Consider the following 20,373-nt stretch of genomic DNA (forward strand, 5'->3'; position numbering starts at 1 on the left):
ATGAAATAAAATGAATATGAATAGTGCCACATTATTTTATGGTGGTGTTGAAAAGACTAACAGCAGGCGGAACAAACAACCTGCGGTAGCGCTTTTTCCTGCAAGTCTGCCACTGAGGGAGCTGCTTAAAGCTCCTACAGTCTCATGGAGTGGGTGAGAGGTGTTGTCCATGATCGATGTCAGCTTGGCTAACATCTTCCTCTCACCCACCTCCTCTACGGAGTCCAGAGGACTGCCCAGGACAGAGCTGGCCCTTTTTGTATGACATTTTCAAATATTTTCTAATTTACTTTGTCATAGGGGGTATTGAGTGTAGATTGATGGATAATGTATCCATTTCAAATTTACGATAGGAAAAAGTATACACAAATTGAAGGGGTCTAAATACTTTCTGATTCTGCTGTATATGTGTGTATGTAGCCGATAAAAGCACATGTATACTGTACAAAGAACACTTTCTGCAAATTGAGTCAATTTTACATAAAGACATTTTATTAGTTGATGTATACATCTCTGAATATAATTATTATATAATACCAAGTCAAAAATAATAACTGTAGATATATATTTATAAAACTAAGCAGATATACTACTCTTGACTTTTTGAAAACATAAAGTCTATGATAATATATTATAGTTCCTGTCTTGTTGCATCGATCACCACCCCCCCCTCAAAAAAAAAAAAGAAGAAGAAAAAGAAAAACAGCCTCAGGGTTAAGAGGTTATACAGCATGGATTCAGAGTAGATGAATGTGTGCATGTCTTTTTGTGTACATTGTGAGGAGTCAAGGTGTGTATGCACTGAGTAAAATATTAAATTTTCCATACATCCAAAGCATCCAGTTTTAATAGGATAACACATCTTGATAATTTAATCTGGTAATGAACGCCCTGTTTCAAAGAAAACTATCTCCCTTATGAAGACAGATATCACCAAACATGAATCCAGCTGAAACTGAGATTACTGCAATGAAATCGAGCAGCCGTGGTGGATCTCCATTAGAATATATTTGTGACATAAACCTCCGCTTTGCTAAGTCAGTAAATCATTTATTTTTTATATTTTGACCTTCAATATTTTGCAGCTGTGCATTTACTTATTTTCCCATCTCAGAGAGAAATGAGCAGAACACAGTAAGGTATTTGTACATGGGAGAAGTTATTCATTAAAGAAAGCTGAAAATCCACAGACAATACAGCTTTAGTTCTGTCATAAACTCTGAAATAAACGACACTGCCGATACTCTGAAAACTAGGAGTCTGCATATGAATGAAACCAGTTGTTTAAATGTATGATTTCATATTTTTGTATCGGCATTGTAATTGAAAAATTTCGTTTGAAATAGAAATGTTATTTTATAACATACATAGTAGTCAACATCTAAATAAACTGCAGCAAATGAAAAGTTTCTGAGTTAGCAGGAAAATAAAAGTAATCTGGACTGGTTTCTGTAAATACAGTATATGAAGAGGAAAATTACTTTTGTTGGAGAAAAGGGACCAGTTTGCATCACTCGGATGATAAACAGGGGCTGTGTTTTGTCTTTTTGCAGTTCAAACTGGAAATTCTCAACAACTATTCAGCTGGTATTAATGAATAAAATCCACCCCTGAATATTGTTAATATTTCGTTGGTGCTAAGTCTACCGCTAATGTTGTACCTTAATAACTGTGGGGGAATCATTTTGTTATGTTGGGGAAGACTTGCAGAGCAGACTTGTGGAAGGCAAGGTATGAGGTGGAGGACAGCTGCATCCAGGTGTTCTAAAAACAACAGAAGGTTACTTATTGCCCACTTAACATAATTGACAGTTGAAGCAGCAACAGCAGCTAAAATAGCCTACTTTTAAATCTTTAACCCCAAGTGCTGTAAATTAAATCTGATGTCGGAGTCTTAACCTTCTCAAGTCTCAAAGTACATTTTCATGAATCCACTTAAAATAATATTAATACAAAAAACTTCAAAACTGGCCTGAAAATTATCTTCAGTGTCAAAGTAACAAGCAAATAGAAATTTCTAATTGCAAATTGCACCACTTAATTTCCAAAGATTTAACAAAGGCGGACAAAAAAACAGGGTTAATGTTGTACCCAGCAGCGTTACTAATTGAATCCATTGCAACATTACACTCCCTGTATGGTAAGTCTGTTAGTATAAACTAAGATTTGTTATGTTTATTTAAAGCTATGCAAAAGACAATGACGAAACATTTATGAAAATCAATAGTTGGGCTACTTTAATGATGAATAAATGGTTTCAAGGCACTGATTGGACTATATTTTGTAACTCCTTATTTCCTGACCATGCTGTGAGAAAATCTTTCTCAAGGCATGTTGTCGATAGCTGGATACTCAGCGGTGTGGAAAATGACAAGCATGCACACACACACACACACACACACACACACACACACACACACCTACAGAGCACCATATATCAGTCCCTCCAGGAAATCAAAAAGTAATTGCAATTATTAATGCTAATTCAACCAAAGCCCCCATTAGGGATAGCTTTTTTTTTTTTAAATCCACACAATATCTGCAGTAAAGGTACTCAATGGAAGCTTTTTGAAAGCATTACGGCACAAAGTAAGAATTTCCAAACAAAACTTTTTCAACAAAAGAACGCTTCATTGGCATGCAGCAAGGCCCTTCAATTTCCCCCTCTCATCATCAAAACAAAGCCCATGCCTGGCTAAACCAGAGGTGACAGGGTTTATGGGAAATGTGGTTTTATCACGAGAATTAAGTGTGTTTTACATTGCATCTTTATGACCCAGGAATTTTTGTCTAACTGTAAGCCCATGGTTGTTTATACCTGAAATGCATAACTTTTACATACAAATGAATGTCTGATTGCAACAAATACAAAAATAAAAAAAACTTGCAAAAGCTTGGAGGGACTGAAATATATGACTGAACGCTAATTCTGGTGTGATCCAAATTCACTGAGTGAATATATGGGTCTGGGTAAGCTCCATAAGGAATTGTTTTTAGTCATTGCATTTAAACCTTGGGGTTAATTATGAAACTCTTCGACCAGCTTTAACCAGTCAGTATGGCTGAAACCAGCCAAAACTCTACCAACTACATTAAAAAAAAAAAGAAAAAAAAAAAAAAAAAGCACAGACACTGGTAGCCAATTGGTCCACCCTTCAGAGTGTCTGAATGTTAATACAAAGAGGGTGTCCAGACTATAATCACAGCAAAGAAAAAGCTGTGAGCAAGAGTCTGGCGCAGCCAGGCTACTGAAAGCTAACACAAGGTTTAGAATTCTTTAACACTGTTGGTATTGAAACAGACCTTGACACAAAAGCTGAAAGAAAGAACAGAGAAAAAGCAAACCATTTCTTCTTCTCCCATACAATAACATATATAAAATCCCCCCATACATCCCTCTATTTTCTCTCTGTAACCCTTTAAATAACAGCACCCTAGTTAAATGCCATAAACACAGGAACGACATTTCACAGATTCTACACGTACTTTAAAACATGGCAACTGTATGTTTGATTCTCAGTTAGCTTATTCTTTTCAAACTGGAGGTAATTGTTAGCTGTGCTGGTACAACCCATTATCACGGCAAACGGCTGGAAACTGCTGTCAGATTTTATTCATTTTAATTTGGCTAGCTGGGTGATTGAGATTCCAAACTGACTTTGTTCTTCAAGAAGAAAACGGTTTGTTTAACTGTTAGTCAAAGGTATTCAAATAATAACCTATCTTAATTACAATCTGACTTTTAGTTTTATAGTTTGGACCATCATTTCTATCAGCATCAATAACCTTGTACCAGTGGAGACATAAATCTGTACAGCAAGTCCCTATAACATCCAAAAATTCTAACTTCAAGGTAGACTCGAGGGTTAGGTAATAGTATATTATTAAAAAAAAACCTAAAAAATAAATGTTTAGTGTGAGGACATATTTAGTGTTTGAGTGAGATAATCAGGGACGTGAAATAGTTGACTAAAATCCCGAATGCAAACACATTATAAACAGAGTATTTGTAATGAAAACAGCCAACCATATCCAAACCTTCAAGGCACAGAAAAAAATAACAATAACTCATATTGTGCAAGGAAACTGGAAGAGTTTTGATAAACTTGTCACTGTTTTGTGTAATATCAATATTTCCCTGTTATTTTTCACAAATGTATTTATCATGTGTCAATCAAGTGAGCAAATACTTTTCATAAAACAATACAATTTTTGTAGACAATGTTGTCTCTGTTCTATTTTAAATTAAATAGAGGTTCACATGATTTACAAATCACAATCACAATCTGTTTTTATTTACATTTTACACAGCGACCTGTTTTTGAAAACGGGGTTGTAGAGGATGGCTGCAACCCACTGTTGTTACTGCCTTAAATTAAGTTTTTCATTTTGCGGTGAATTCATTTCATCGGATTATTTTTTGCTGTGGTAATAAAATTTGTATCGAGAATTGTAGAATTTATTTGTATCGGTACTGACAAGAAAATTTCTGGTCAAGCGTTATCCCTAGTTTTTATATATAGGTTCAGCAGCCAGGGGTCTATACTAATAGGACAATATAAAATGCTCAGGATATGTTGTGTGTTAGTTTGCAAAAATCGCATGACCCTGCATTGTTTTTGTGAGCTCATTCTGCTACATTCATGATTATCTGTGAGGTGCAGTGCTTTAATTTTAACCATACTTTTTCTTTTTAAACATTTTCTTTTTAAAAGCCAAATTTGATAGGAATTCACTGTTAAAATGTTTGAGTCATGCAGCAGCAAGGGTAAATTAGTTCTGATACATCTGTGACAACACAGTCAGTACACTGTAATAAGGCTAATTATGTTACATGAAAATACAGTACTGACCTGAATATAGGACAAACCTTTTCAGGTTCCTTATTTTGGGGAAAAGTATTTTTTGAGAAAACATTTTTAAAATCATTCTGTTGGGAAGGTTTTCAATGACACTGAAGCCTTTTGTCTTGTATGCCAAAAAAAACTTTGGTGTCTTCATCAGTCACCAGACTCTCTCTCCTGTGAGAAAGATAAAGTGCCCTGTGACATTTAACATTTCCAGTCTCTTTATTCTCTTTTTTCATCATAAACCATAATTTCTTTGCTGCTTCTTTTATGTAATAAAGACATCAGAAGCAAAACATGTTACAATGCAGGTTAAACTTGGAAAATCAGTTATGCACTGCTGTTGGGGCTCAGTGAATGCATGTAGTTTTGCCTCCCCTGGCCATGGTTACATTTGAGGGTACATTACAGATCTAATTTACCTGCACAACAGTCTGTTTACCACCTGTCTGAACATGTTTAGCTTCTCACATTGTTTGTCCTTTTGGACTTTGCTGTAATACGTTCTTGTCCCCAAATCTCATCAGTCACTTTGGTTAGTACAAAATTATTATAATTGCTAAGAATGATGGCCAAAACTATCAAAATTACCCAAGAGAATGTTTTTCTTTGAAATGAAAATGTATTAGTAACTTTTGTGCTTTAAATTCAGCTCAACAAAAGTAGGTACCACCATCACAAGTTGGGTTTGCAAATGGATCCTTTCAAATGATCACTGGCTTGGCTGTGAAGAGATGGGGCTGTAACATCCAGTGGTATCAGGAGAAGTTGCACTTCACAGAGGGGCTCTATCTTTTCCCAGAGGTAGGACTATATTGTTGGCAACACATAGATTCTCGGCTGTCTTATTTATTTCATGTTTTTCCTTATGGCATTGTAGGAACAAGCCTCTGCCCATCCACACAATGTCATTCAGTCTTCTCTGGTGGTCCACAGGAAATGCATAGAGCAGCAGCAGCAGGAAGAGCAGACAGGCCAGAGAGTGTTCAAGTGTTTCCAGTGTTTTGCCACTTTGTTGGCTTGTTTCACTCATCTGTTCCCTCGCCTTTCCTTGCTTCATTTTGATTTTTGGGATCATTTATCCACTTAGTTATGCATCAATTATCTCATTCCTCTGTGTCTCTCTCTGGGGTGTGTGTTGTCGCAGCAGCATCTGATCAGGAGGCATGTTGTGGTCAGGAGGCATCGAAGCTGAAAGATAAAAAGCAAACGAAAAGTGTGTTTTTACATGTGTCTGTGTGTGTATGTGTATGGAGCCTGTGCCCAGCAGAATGCAGGGATGCATCCCTCTCCAGGTAAAAATGGTGGCTGACGTATTCAACCATTAGGAAATGCTTCATTATTAAATATTAACTCTGTGCCATCACTCAGTGATGCATTAAGGCATGGGTTACACTAGGCTGACCTTTACTACACGCACACAGACATGATTTTTCCAATACTGCAAGCCACTTTGTATTTGCTACTAATTTGGAGGCTGTAACTACTACAAAAGTCCTATTGTCAGTGATTTCCTTTCATTTTGTGGGTTTCACAACCTGATGAGAAATTCTATAATTACACATGAAACTTATTTTCTCAAACTGCCTCTCACAGAAAAACCTTGTTTTGCCAAAGTACAGTTTTGACTACTACACATTCCAGCAGTGGAAATCAACCTCTCCACTGCAGTGTTAGCACCACAGACTGTGTATACATCTGAGCAATATGGTAGCTCCTGAAAGTGAAGTCAGAATATCACCAAACTAGTAGCTGCCATTAAATAATGCCTTCTAACATTAGACTGTATGGAAATGGATACAAAGTATTTGTAATGTCCATTTTAAAATTAAATCTATATCGCACAATAAAGTGAGCAGGAATTGAAGGGTTCACATGGGTGTTTTTGGACTGTCAAAGTGTGAATACTTTCAAAAGTGATGCAAATCCATGTGATCCAATCCAAAATGTGCCCAAATGTTGCCGTTTTTGAAGAGGGACTTCAAGAGAACTCTAGTATATGAACACTAGATACCATCCGGGTACTGTACCGTGCTCTTAAGTTGTCTCTTTTTTTTTAATTTCATCAACATAATGTTATCTGTTATTCTAAAAATCAGGTTTTGGCATTGTGAATTGATTCAGAATTGTAGAAAGCAAACTTTTAATCCACCCTAACATCGGACTTCTGAACATTCAAAGGTGTTTTGTTTTTAGAGGCTTTAAATCTGCTGGTTGTAGAGTCAAAATTCTATTGTTATTACTCAACCTGAATTACATTTCTGCCATTGTGGAAATATCTTTAATACAGCACTAACAACATCATATAAAAGAAAACCCACTGAGAGTAAATATATTTCGATGGTTAAAATAGTATGTGAATTTGAGAAAATGTGAAAAACGTATTAACTTATTAAGTTGCCAGTGATAAACTAGTTAGCCTGTTTGGGTTAATTCTATAGAAATTCAGATTCATTACCTCAGTAGGAAGTCGGCATATTAACATACTATATTTATACATACACATAAAGAAAAGTTGCAAAATCTCCCTTTGTAAAAGTTGGAACCAGAGAATCAGTCATCAAAATAATTGCATGTTATTGTTCTGCCTATTTACAAATTGTTTCAAAACTAGAAACTAGTCTTAAAATCCTGACCATAGCCCTCCCATGCACCAACAGCTGGTGATATTTTTTCTAAGTTTGAGTTGGTGGAGATGAAAAACAGATTAAAAAAAGAGAGAAAATATGGATCTTACATTCATCAGGTAACACAGCTCCAAACCAATGATCAGCTGCTCAATTTCTGCTAAATGTTAAATTAGGCAACTGTTTATGAACCTTTTACGTGTAACATATTTATGAGGGCATAATGTGCGAGATGTTGTGTTGAAGGCTCATTGTGTTCCACTTTCTGTAAGTAGCCATGAAATCAATAAACGTAGAATTTGTTTGATTTTTTTTCTTTATATATGCTGGTGCTTATGCGACTCACCTGTCCCAAGGCTTTACACTTCGACAGGAGTTGGTGCAACAGCCAGCAGATATCAGAGCTGCAAAAGAAACCAACAGAAATAATCATAAAGTAACAGCACTCATCGTCAGTGTGTGTGTGTGTGTGTGTGTGTGTGTGTGTGTGTGTGTGTGTGTGTGTGTGTGCGTGCGTGCGTGCGTGTGTGTGCGTGCGTGCGTGCGTGCAAATTTAAACCACTGGCTGATTGTTTGGTTGTCTTTAAAAAAAATGAATTGCCACAGGCAGTGTTTGTTAGCCGTCATCTCCTGTCCTCTCTCTCTACCACAGAATCTGAATATTTTCTTGTTTTAATAATATAAAATACCTTGTTAAAATTCTAATGATTTCAGTTAGGCGAGGAGCTGCACAGCCAAAGACACCAACATTCCACCCGGTGCTATAAGGATTGTGAAAACTGCTTCATGTGTCCAGTTGTGACTCCTTGTTTATGTTTCTGAATAATGTCGCAACTAGTCACATCAAATATTATAAGCGTCTCCCAGACATATAATTACTCTGATTAAAGGAAAAGGAAGCTGTAATCTATAAATTGCTCTTGAATTCTGCTCTGTTTCACTGCCAGCAGATCTTTTTTTTTTTTTATAGCCACAGAGAGAATGCATCTAAAACAAGGATGTCAGCTCAGTTTGACAGGTTAGAAGACAACTCGCATCATTCTACACATCACACAAACATTTCTCTCACTGTCCGTGTGTTGTAAATCCAGTGATGATTTATATAGATTGGATGAATGTGTAGTATTACTTTTTAAGTCAGGTACTCTGAAAGAACCAGACTCAGGGAACCCTATGTACATCAGCTTAGGCGCAGCACAACTGCGCCAGTTGCGCAAGCAGGTGTGGCAAACTTGTTTGGTATGGTGGTGAACACAAGTGCAGGCGCAACTGGGGCGCAGCAAACCACAGTGGTGAAGTAGGACGAATTGACAATTAGTAGGTGTGTACCAGCCAACTTTCATCATGGCAAATCAAATCAGCTCCTCTTATTCATTTTAAACTGCTCTGGCACCATGTGTCGGCAGTTTCTAAGGGATGAACAAGGAGCAGATGGGTACTGCCATCCAAAATGTATGCAGCAGGAAACTCGAAAACTTTTCTGGAAGGTTCAGGTTCATAATCACCGAATTTATGGTACCACGAGTTGGCGTCCACATTCTGATGATGTGTAATTGGGCAGAGGTAACTAATGCCTATTCCCCTGGTATTATGAGAACTGATGCCCAGTGTTGAAAGCACTTCAATGATATAAGACAAAAACCTCCGTCTTATCGACACCAAACACTTCCATTAATTTAATGTCAAACTGAAAAAGGCATCCACTATACTGAAATCAAATTGGTGAAACGATGTTGAGGAGTGACTGTAAGAAAAATTCTGCACGCTTAAAGCTCTGGGAAAAATAAATGTATTACCAACACTGATAAAGGGCACTGTGAGCCGAAAGTCATTGATATTGTGGTGTTATGAACTGCATAGGGGGCTGTGAGTTGTCGGTTGATTTGGATTAAAAAAAAATGCTATCAAAGCCCAGCCCTTGGTCCTACTGCATTAGTTGGACAGTGTTGGTGGAATATTTATATTGCAAATCCCCTCATGAGGATGACCAAACACAGATGTGCAGTGTTTACCAGCACAAAGCGACTCCTTTGAGATGGCAGGGAAAGTAAAGGCATGCTGTTGTCACATAGCCACCCGTTTCTGACACTTTACCATAGTAACACCCAGGCCTGTTGAATGTGCTGTACCACTTCAAGTGAGCATGTGACACTGCAGCTGTGGAGAGGAAGAGGCTGACCAATGACTGTGGTCATCAGTGTGTGTGTGTGTGTGTGTGTGTGTGTGTGTGTGTGTGTGTGTGTGTGTGTGTGTGTGTGTGTAGGTGATGAATACTCTAATTAAAGAGCAAACACGGACAGTTTTTTGGATCAACATGTGCTACTCCACTTCTCTCTCACTCTCAATTCAACACTGAGACTGCCCTCGTTCTCATGTTGACCTGCTTACGCTTGTGGTCGAGTCCTAGTGGTCCAGGCTGTCACACACACACACAGATAGAACAGGCCTCTGGGCTGGTTCACAGCTGTGCGCTCTGCTTTGCTTCAGTGCATCTCACTGAGGGTGTCAGGCAGAATGATGTACAGAACGGAAGGATGAGAAGAAGAGAAGAGAGCGTTAAGATGAAGGAGAGGGAAGATTGGACACACAAACACATAAAAGAGGAACAAAGTGGTGGCTTTTCTGAATTTGAAGAAAATCTTATATATGCAATGCACAATCATAACCACCCACGTTTCCACACACACACACACACACACACACATACACACACACACACACACACACACACACACACACACACACACACACACACACACACACACACACACACACACACACACAAGGTGATAAGGCTGCATTTATTTGAATACATAACAGATAAAGCAGGCTTGGCACCAACACCTGCACACTTGTGGTTTTTATGTTCTCACATAAAGGGATTTTAAATATATGTGATTTTAAATATATGTGTGAGAACATGCATGTGAGTGTGTTGTATGTGTGTGGGGGAACCCGTGTGTGTTGATAAGCGTAATTGAATATAAGCTCCATTGATTTGCAAAATGTTCCCATGTTGAAATAATAGACGAAAAAAGTAGCTTCAAAGCTGACTGGAGATGAACTGTCATTGAAGCAGCTGTTGGCCTAGTTAGCAGGCCTGTCCTTAACACTGGACCTCTGATCACGCACACACACAGACTTCTATTACACACGCTAAAGCATGCTCACACACATTTAAACAAGTAGCATCGACTTGCACATGCATCACACAAGGTTCCATCTTCGTTTGCTCGTACAGCATTTTGTCTTCACCATATCTTTCTTGCTTTCCCCACATTGATACTGTCACACTCATTTTGCCAAGGTAATGCTCCCCTTCATCAGCATCAAAGTAACTGTGTTTTAATAGAGTAGCCGGAATCATGTGTAATATAAATCAGTATTCATAATAGCCAATGCATCTGTCGATGTGGCTTATTGTATGGTGTTTACTCTTTCTATTGATTTGTCAGCATCAGCTACATCTTAGCTTTGTTGCTATGCTGTGCTGTTGTTGTAGTTCTGCCACTGTAATACCTGCATAACACTTTTTCTTCATGGCTTTAATGACTTCAAATTACAGTAACACTGCACTGTGCAGTGCACTGCATTTTGTGATCAGCTGATTTGAGCTCAAGTAATAGTATGTTCTTGAAAGACTCCTTGGGGACTGCTTCAGCCTTTAGCTTGCTACCGCCAGTGCAAGCTGCCTCTGTTCTCCGCAGATCCCTAATCACTGCCAGGCGACCATCAATTGTTGTGAAACTACAATTATGATGTCATCTTGTAATTGCATTGTTTTTGATTTCGCAACTATTTTAGTTTTTTTTAAATAGATTGCTTTGTAACTTGATGACATGTTTCTTTATACAAAATTAATACAGAATTGAGGTTGTACTTTTCTCATCAAGCGATGTTCTACGGAATTTTACGCTGCAGGGTTCTGCTAGGTTTCTGGAGGGCATGGGAAGTGTGTGGGCAGTTATTTAATGAAAAACAATGCAGTTTCACATAAGTTTGGGCTCTTATCATAACAATATACATTTTAAAAAATGCACTCTGTAATATTTACAAAACATATGTAAAACAAGCCTGATAGTAAATGGATTTGAACTGCAATTTAATCATCCTTCCACAATCAGACTTTATCCACGAGCCAGTTATAGAGGTGGTTATGGTTATAGGCCCAATTTTACTTTCATTTTATCCATATTGTCATTGGTCTGGTCTTTATCAATATGCCTATGTTGTTGTTGTTGTTTTATTTATTTTTTTAAATCCTCATTCAAAAAAATAATACATTTAGAGAAGGATTACAATCATTTTTTTTTTATATTTTTTTTAAAATGTGACAAAATATTGGATTCTAAAGCAACAACAGTAATGCCCACCCTTTCATAGAGGCGGACATATGCGAGATTTCAGGACAGATGGCTGAAATGTTCTGTTTCAATCCTGTGGAGAAGATGGAAGTCATAATCCTCCAAAATGATGTCCTGCAAAAATCTCAACAGCATCCACAGCATTCCTGGAAACTAGGAAAACCAGAGAACTATAAGAACCTTCAACGAGCAGCTCTTAAAATATCTGCTATATTTGGGTCTACGTAACATTGTGAAGCAGCTTTTTCTGACGCGAATGCCATGAAATGTAACTTCAGAACAAGACTGACAGATGAACATTTAAATTACTCCATAAGTGTGAATTTAAGTGGATGCACTCGTGTTTATTTAGATGCTGTGCACAGATTAAACTGAGAAATCAAATTAAACTTGGAAGAGTTTCTGCTCTTAAGGCCATTATCGCCAGCTTCTCAGTTGCTAAATAAGTCACTGGTTTCCACATAGACATCCTCTGGTCTCTCAGCATTTTTATTATTGGCACACCACATACACTATAGGTTTTAAAAAGGAATAAGACTTGAAGAGAATAAAAAACAATCTGCGTCACTCTAAACTGAAACCATAAGCTAGCCCTTTTGATGAGCTGTGTGAATTGGAAGTTTACTTAGTTTAATGATAAGACTGAGCCAGCGTTACCCTCCTAATCACATCTCTCCTCTCCTCCTTCTTCCCACTCATTCCATGTATCCAATCACAGCACACGCCATCTGACATGGGTCATTCAGTTCAAATACTTTGCTCACTGTCCCTCTTGCTTGTCTCGCAGGCATTTACCGCCACCTCAGCTCTACCTACCACCATGGGGACTCAGATGCCCTCCTGCAGGGCACTCTGCAAGGATCTGTTCTGGCCACAATCACGCCAAATGATGTTACACGTTCTGCACCAAAATCTCTATATTCATATTGTCACAACCTTGTCAATGAATTGTTTCATTTCGTATTTATGTGGCGAAGTCTCTTCTAGTTGAACTGAGCTTTTGAAGCTTAACAGTGAAGTCTGCAGTGACACAGTCCCACCTTCCTGCCTAATCACTAACAGCTGTCCAGCTGTTTGAAGTAATAACTCTGACTTAATATGGAGATTACTCAGTGATATTAAAATGTTACATGTGGCATTTTAAGTACCAGAAAGAACTACTTACGTAGTTCAGATGGTCAGAGGATCTCTGAATGTGGTTGTGCTCACATTTATTTTAGTGACAGTCCAAAAGCTGCAGGTATCCACAACTGTGTGGCTTATGTTTATTATTAGAAGCAGCAGTGTAATATATTGTGCTCCCTTGACAGTGACAAGATGGCTGTGTGTGTGTGTGTGTGTGTGTGTGTGTGTGTGTGTGTGTGTGTGTGTGTGTGTGTGTGTGTGTGTACTTGGAGCTCTCTATGGCGATACTTTCCACTTATGCAGAGAAATGTGAGCTTGGGCCAACTGAGCCCAGTGCAAATTACTGTTTTCACCTGCACCTGGAGCACTGATGAAAGAAAACAAAGACAAACACTGACAGAAAAACTGTGTATTTGAAGTAAAGCTATGTGAATTTAAATAGAAACATTTAATTTATCTGGGACCTTACACTCAGCAGTAATTGTAATCATAACAGGGCATTGTAGAGGATTCAGCTTGTTCATTTTAAAGTCCATTAACAGATGAAGATGACAAAATCCTTTCTCATTTCCTGAATCCCATCTCAAAATAAGCGGGGTATCATTTAAGAGCCACAAATCCTTCAATCCATTTTGAAGCAATTTTAGAAGGGAAGATGTAATGAAGTAACTAACAATACTACTTAAATCAAAACCCTTTGGTGATCTTACCTCCCTTCTCTTTGTCTTAAAATTATATTACTTTACAACATTTGTGGGTAATCAGTGGAAATCGAATGTGGCAAAGGCAAAAAGAGAAAGAAAATAAATAGTTTTACTGCCTCCAAAAACTGCTTTAAGAAGCACAACATTTTGAACAAATTTCAACAGAAAGCAAGGACTTCTGTCAAATTTATTGCAGTTTCATGAGATTGTAATGATAACAATAAACAGAGATTAGGGAGAGGGGACTAGATAAGGACAGACCCGGAAGAAGGGAAGAATCCTTTCAAATCTTACACTTTTAATTTCCACTCAGAGGATCATTGGAAATATTTAAAGTAACACAATACCAGAAATCCATACATTTAATGGTCATTCTATTTGGCTAAATGGTCCAGACACGTGTTTACTAGAATTGAAATAACAGAAGCATGGGAAAAAGTGATTTAAGAAAATGTGACCTTCCTCACAGGAGGTGAACTCAGTTTAAATATGATTCCACAATTACCTGTAATGAAAAAAACTCCAAAACGCACGCTGTCAATGACTCCATAGTTGTATACGTCCCACTCTGCAGACATTAAAGGTCTTCACAAGTAAAAAAATTTGGTCCCCATCAAAAATTAACGCATTTATTTAAAAAAAAAAAAGAGACATCTGATTGAAGGTGGCACTGGGCACAACCAGACTTGACTCAATCAGATCCAAATCAGATTCTAGCCTGTCGGCACACCACTGTCTTAAACTGCAATTTCAAGAAATGGCCACATGTCATATTGTAACTGGGAACTGTCCTGCAGCGTGAAGCCACTTAAACTGAACATAACACACAATCCTGTGACAACTGCGTACTACACCTTTACTCTTTCTTATTACTAAGAAGACTGCTGGATCTGTGTCAGAGCAGCTTATAAAAAACTCTCTAATTGAAGAGACAGTCAGACGGATGATGGACCTTCATGAAAAAATGAAAAGTGAGATCATTTATGGAGAAGGAGAGGAAATGACAGCAGGAGGAAGGATGAGTGAATGTTAGATGGAGAATGTCAGCGTGTAGATGGACAATCGCAGAGGTGCATTGCCAGCTTAATCCCTCCCTCCTAGTTTGAGGATCTCTAGGGGGCAGTTTGACACCAAATCAGACCAAGTTCACTTTATGTATGCGAGCGCACACACACACACACACACACACACACACACACACGCATGCACACATTCATTCCACAAATTCAATTAGACCAGCACAGGCTAAATGGTCGTATCTGAACAGTGAAAGCTTGTTACATGAAGCCTTTAAGCCATGTGTGTGTGTGAGAGAGAGAGAGAGAGAGAGAGAGAGAGAGAGAGAGAGAGAGAGAATTCAAAGCAGAATAATTCTGTCCATTTTTACACCACAGCTAACTGACAGAGTAAGGAGCAGGGACAGATGACCCTCCCATTATGGTTTTGTTTATAGAGATGCTGTGTTGCTGTTGTTACAGATTCAGGTTTCATTTCTGTGTAGATGACAAAGGGTCCGACGGTTAAGATGTGAATGTTGCTGCTGCAAAACCTTTACACTGTGCGCACTGCATGCATAGACAGGGGATAAAACATGGTCTGTGTCAGGGAACGCATGCATGAAGCATGTGGGTTAGTTTACTGTCCAACTTGATCCCGAATCGTCTTGACAACATGTTATCACAGGCAACAATAATTAGAAATTGTTAGACCTCAAGGCATGATTGGAAACTCATCCCTGAATGGTTTGTATATTGGATTCTAAATTCAGACAAAACCGAAGTTATAGTATTTGGCCCTAAAACCTTAGAAGTCATATTCTAACCATAAAGTTACTCTGACCTTGACTTGACCTCCAGTACAACTGTGAGGAACTTTGGAGTTATTTTTGGCCAAGATATGTCCTATAAATTCACACATAAAGCAATTCTCTCGGAATGTCTTCTTGCACAAAATCAAAACATCTTTCAGAATAATGTCAAAAACTAGTACATGCAGTTCTTTCCTCCAGACGATTGTAATTCATTCCTATCTGGATCTACGAATTTCCCTCTGAAAAACCTGCAATCGATCCAAAATACTGATGAAATTTAGCCAGTGAGATAATATTTCTCCCATATAAGCCTCTCTTTATTGGCTTCTAGTAAAATCAAGAATATAATTTAAAACCCTTCTTCCTGCGTAAGAAAAACCTTAATGACTATAAACTCCAACATATACTGTATTAAAGATCTCATTATCCTAATAGAATCGCTCTCAGAGTGCAGGCTTATTTGTGGTTCCTAGTGTTTCCAAAAGTAGAACGGGAGGCATACCCTTTAGCTATCATTCCTCTCTCCTTTGGAACCAGAAGCCAGTTTGGGGTTAAAAAAAAGTTTAAAAATTCATCACGTTTTTACTGTCTGTCAGTCTTTTTACCGGTCCTTTGTTATTCAGGGAGCAGATAAGAGTGTGTTGTTGGTGTTTTTCCATGACTGTTTTCACTGACCAATCACTCAATTCTCTCAAGTTTCATCACCAAAGTTCAAAGTAGAGCCATAGTGCACATATGTCTATGGCAGGGGGAAGGAAACGTAGTTCCTGTCTTATTTCGACTGATTCTGGTGAAAGTGTAGTTTTTTTTTTCCTGTTGATAATACAATACACATTTAATTTAAATTACTGTCTTTAAATATCGATCTTTTAATAACCAAATTGATACTAGAAGAGAAACGTTTGGAATCGGAAGTATTGATATTTTTTGTATTAATGGGCACACTAGAAGGACATATTCCAAGCGATAAATGCAGAAGAACTTTTTCATAAGGTAGTTCTCATCTCAATGACAAAAGACAGAAAAAATATTATGATGATAGATTTAGAAAATATGGGATAAATCTTTATTGTCCAGCTGACACAGTGTCCACAGGTTTTAACGAGAGTAAAAAAAAAAATTTAACTTCCGAATTTTTTATTTTTTTTCTTCCAAATAATCCTCCTCCAAACTATTGTTATTATGCCGGCCTTTAAAAAAAACAGTTAGCTTTTGTTTAAAGGTAACAGGAGATTATAGGTATACCGATTGTGATTATACACTTATGAAAACATAATTAGCGTAAATATGTATTCCATTTCTACCCATACATCCCCTAAATCTTACAAACTTTTTTAAAGTTATACAAGATAACGGAATTTTGTTTATATGTTAATGTATGTTTGTCGATTATATAGGTCTGTTTAGTTGCAAGGCTATGTAATTGGGATACATGTAAGTGTGATCTTTTTGTGTTCAGTGTTTAAAGCTTGAAAGATACCAAACTATATTTAATGATACCATTTACTAACTCCACTAAATTTCCTCACACTTCACTGTACATATACTGGAAATTAATGTTCAAATGTCAGTGTCTGAATCTCATTTCAGGAGTTGAGAGGAGTGGTGATGATACTGAAAACAGCAGCACACACAGTTGAGTCACTTCTCAGGCTGAAGCCTCATTGCATTGGAGGGGCAATCCGAGGGGGGAGTCACAATCTATCACATCCTCACCAATAATAAGCGCCCCCCCCCCCCCAACCCCACCAGAGAAATACACGGTAGAGTGTGTCTAAGTGTGTATGATTGCTGCTGCTGATTAGAAGCGTGTGTGCATTAGCTTGTATGTGACTGCATACTTGTTGTGCTTCTGTAAGTGTGTGTGTGTACATATCTGTATGGACATGTTTAAATGAGATCGCATGCTTATGTAATGTGCCATTGTGTATGTGTGTTATCGGCCGTGTGTGCATGCCCTTAGCTCTGCCATGCATGCTTCGATCAAGAAAGATGTTGGGCTCCAAATGAAGTGAAGAGAGTCTTCTGTTCTCCTCCTCTGCAAGAACAAAGACTTTATCCAAAACCCACCATCATTTGTACTGAGGCCTGCTTTGGCTATGTACCAAGCCTAATGAGTTTTGCCTGCTAATTCTTCCCATCTGATTCAGCACATATCCACCCTGGGCTGGCAGCCACACCAGCTGGGCTCAACAGAACATCTCTACTAGAAAAAGGAAGACACAACTCGTTTATCCATGGCATCCATGCTGTTTTTTTTTTTTCAAACCAAAGCTCTTACAGTAAAAGTGAATGAAACCAAAAGTTATGTTGTCTTGAAAGAGCCACTGCAAAACATCATGTGGAAGTTTGTCATGGGTAGTACTAACGGCAGTTAGGCTGAGCGTCTTCTCTCAAGTTCTGAGAAAAAACCCTGAAGATGTCACAGGGATGTGATACAAGTTTTAAAGACATGGGCAACTCATTAGGCAGGGAAAAATACCAATGTTGACATACAATCCTTTCCTTTAGATCACTGCCATTCAAGTTACATTATGGGGGATGATCCAGACTTTTGGGTAATTGCAACATACTGGGGAATAAAAGTCAGGATACATTCATCTCAGGGCCCCAGTTTTATTCTGCCTTGGCAACACGCAGGCGCGCAATCATAATAAAACAGCTTTAGCTGCAGTGCCTTAATTGCCTTATTCCTTAGTTTGTAAATGGCCACTCAATGGCCTTGCACAGCTGGCTAAATTACTAAACCCGATGAGTTGGTGAAACGTTTTTTAAAATGTTACCCTTTTGTGTGTAATTTAATTGTAATTCATTTGTAGTTCATCCGAGTACCTTCTATATTTTATGGCTGACATTGGCTACTGCGTCATGACCATCAACTGTATATAAAAGTGGATGTAGTTTCCTGGTCAGAAAAAATGAGGCCAATGCTAGAGGGCCATAAACTGCAATACCACCGAGGGCCACTTGAGGTTGGCTCCAAAAAGCCTCCGGCTCCATAGATTCCTATTCAACTTCTCTAATGAAATACAAAGTCAATCTTTTTTTTTACACAAGTTATAATTATTAGTTTACCTCATAAAATAGCAACACAAAAACAATGAAGTGATCCTTCATTTGTCCAATTTTACAAAAGCTTGCAACTTCTGAAATGTCAGTCTTTATGCTGTAGTAGTAGGAACATCACAATACTCTGGTATTGCCAATACTGATACCAATGGTATACCAATATCATTGAAATTCCACGATTCTTGATACCAAATTCAATACCAACCAATAAATATGTTGTAAATCAAATTAATGTAACTTAACATAAACACTTTTTTTTTTTTTTTTTTTTTTTTTAATGGCTTGTGCTATCGCTATATTAGCCTGAATAAGCTAACGATAACCTTTCTGACCGCAGGTTATCAATTTTCTGACCAAATGTCAACAACTGTCTCAACTTCAGTTCTGTGTACAGATCTGGATGCCTGTCTTTGAGGTGCTTCAAAAGGTTTTAGGTGTGTCAGTATTTTCAGTCCATACAACACTGACGCTACTTTTGCTACCTATGCTACCACAGAAAATCAAATTCTGACATGTTTCCAGATTTTGGCATCAATTTAGTACGTTATCTGTTTTTTGTGACCTTCTCAATAGGTTAGGATTAAATGTGATACGATGAAGCACATCTCTGTGTAAGTGAAAATCACTCCGAAAATTTCAATATATTTCTTGTTTCCAATATGTAAGTCTTATATAACATGATCATAATAAAACAATAATGATTATGACATATCAGAAAGTTACTATTTGTTGCTACATTATGTTTTACCTACATACTTGGCTGATCGTAACTAACTCTATAAAAACAATCATAGTTTTTTTAAGCTGTTGTTATCTTATCAATGTCAATAACCCCAAATTACCTCAAAATACCTTCAGAAAGGATTTTGTTGAGACCATGGAACTGAAGAATCATTAATAATTCACAACACCCAGTGCTGCCATGAAGGCCCGTCTCATTCGTTGATGATAGTACTTTGACTGTGTGATGGTTCCGAAGTTCATCTGAATTTTTGTCACCAAACCATTTCCTCTTTATTGAAGTCACTTGCCTTCATGGAACAAACTTCACTGTGGAGCGCTTTCTGCAGTGCCTGTTATTTCTATGTGAAAGTTAACCACGGAACGTCTATCGTCCTGTTCTGCTGCCTATCGGTATTAAGTAGACTAATTACGTCAATAAGTTGGAATGCTCCCACTATCAAGATATGCATTTTATAAACCATAAGAAAAGTAAAACTGATATTTTTGGGAAATTCTACAACATGGAACACCTCTGGTTTACTGTCAAATAAAATACACACCTCATTTAATGCCCCAGCAGACAGCCTGAGGGTTACATTTGTTCTGTAAACAACACGTATTGTTACGAGCTGAACTCCTATAAAGGGGGGGGGGGAGAACACACAGCGCCTATTCAATTATAAGGCTGCAGTATAGACAGACCGTTGAAATTAATGACCTCAACTTGTAAAGGTGCTGGTACTTGATGGAGGCTGTTTAATGAGGATTTACACTCCCTGTGTGCAGGGCCCTGGATGGAAAATCAAGGTATGGGCAATCTGCCTGGTCACCGTGGGGCAGTATGACCCCAGAACCCACATGGTACGCCGATATTTTTTTTAATAAAAAATTAGTGTTTATTTTTTTATTTAAAAACAACAACAACATGATATACATAATACAACAATATGTAAACAAAATAGGAATTGAAGATAAAATTCTTGAAATAAATAAATTATTGTGTTTATGATCAGTATCGATGTTAACAAAAAATATTTGAGTGAGTGGAACATTTTTAATATACGGTATTTCTATGGCAAGTTTGTTATTCTCTGAAGTACTGAG

General features: G+C 37.8%; 1 protein-coding gene across 3 annotated transcripts in view; it reads right to left on the reverse strand.

The window, feature by feature from the left end:
• Positions 1 to 470: 470 nt before the first annotated feature.
• Positions 471 to 20,373, reverse strand: part of LOC138213574 (coiled-coil domain-containing protein 85A-like) — a 29,939-nt gene continuing 10,036 nt past the window's right edge. Inside the window, exons 3-5 of one of the 3 annotated variants that reach the window (XR_011179536.1) lie at positions 9,863 to 9,970; positions 7,821 to 7,878; positions 6,010 to 6,038 (exon numbers count right to left, since the gene is read on the reverse strand). Coding sequence is in view for 1 of the 3 variants with exons in the window: in XM_069174766.1 (XP_069030867.1) it covers positions 6,023 to 6,038; positions 7,821 to 7,878 (74 nt within the window). In the remaining 2 variants the exon portion in view is untranslated. Of the gene's footprint in view, positions 6,039 to 7,820; positions 7,879 to 9,862; positions 9,971 to 20,373 lie in introns of all 3 variants that reach the window. The other 2 variants (XM_069174766.1, XR_011179537.1) reach the window with 2 other exon arrangements.

This window comes from Embiotoca jacksoni, unplaced genomic scaffold (assembly GCF_022577435.1).
Source record: "Embiotoca jacksoni isolate LCO1_2020_lvr unplaced genomic scaffold, fEmbJac1.0.p SCAF_61, whole genome shotgun sequence".
Lineage (NCBI taxonomy): Eukaryota > Metazoa > Chordata > Actinopteri > Embiotocidae > Embiotoca > Embiotoca jacksoni.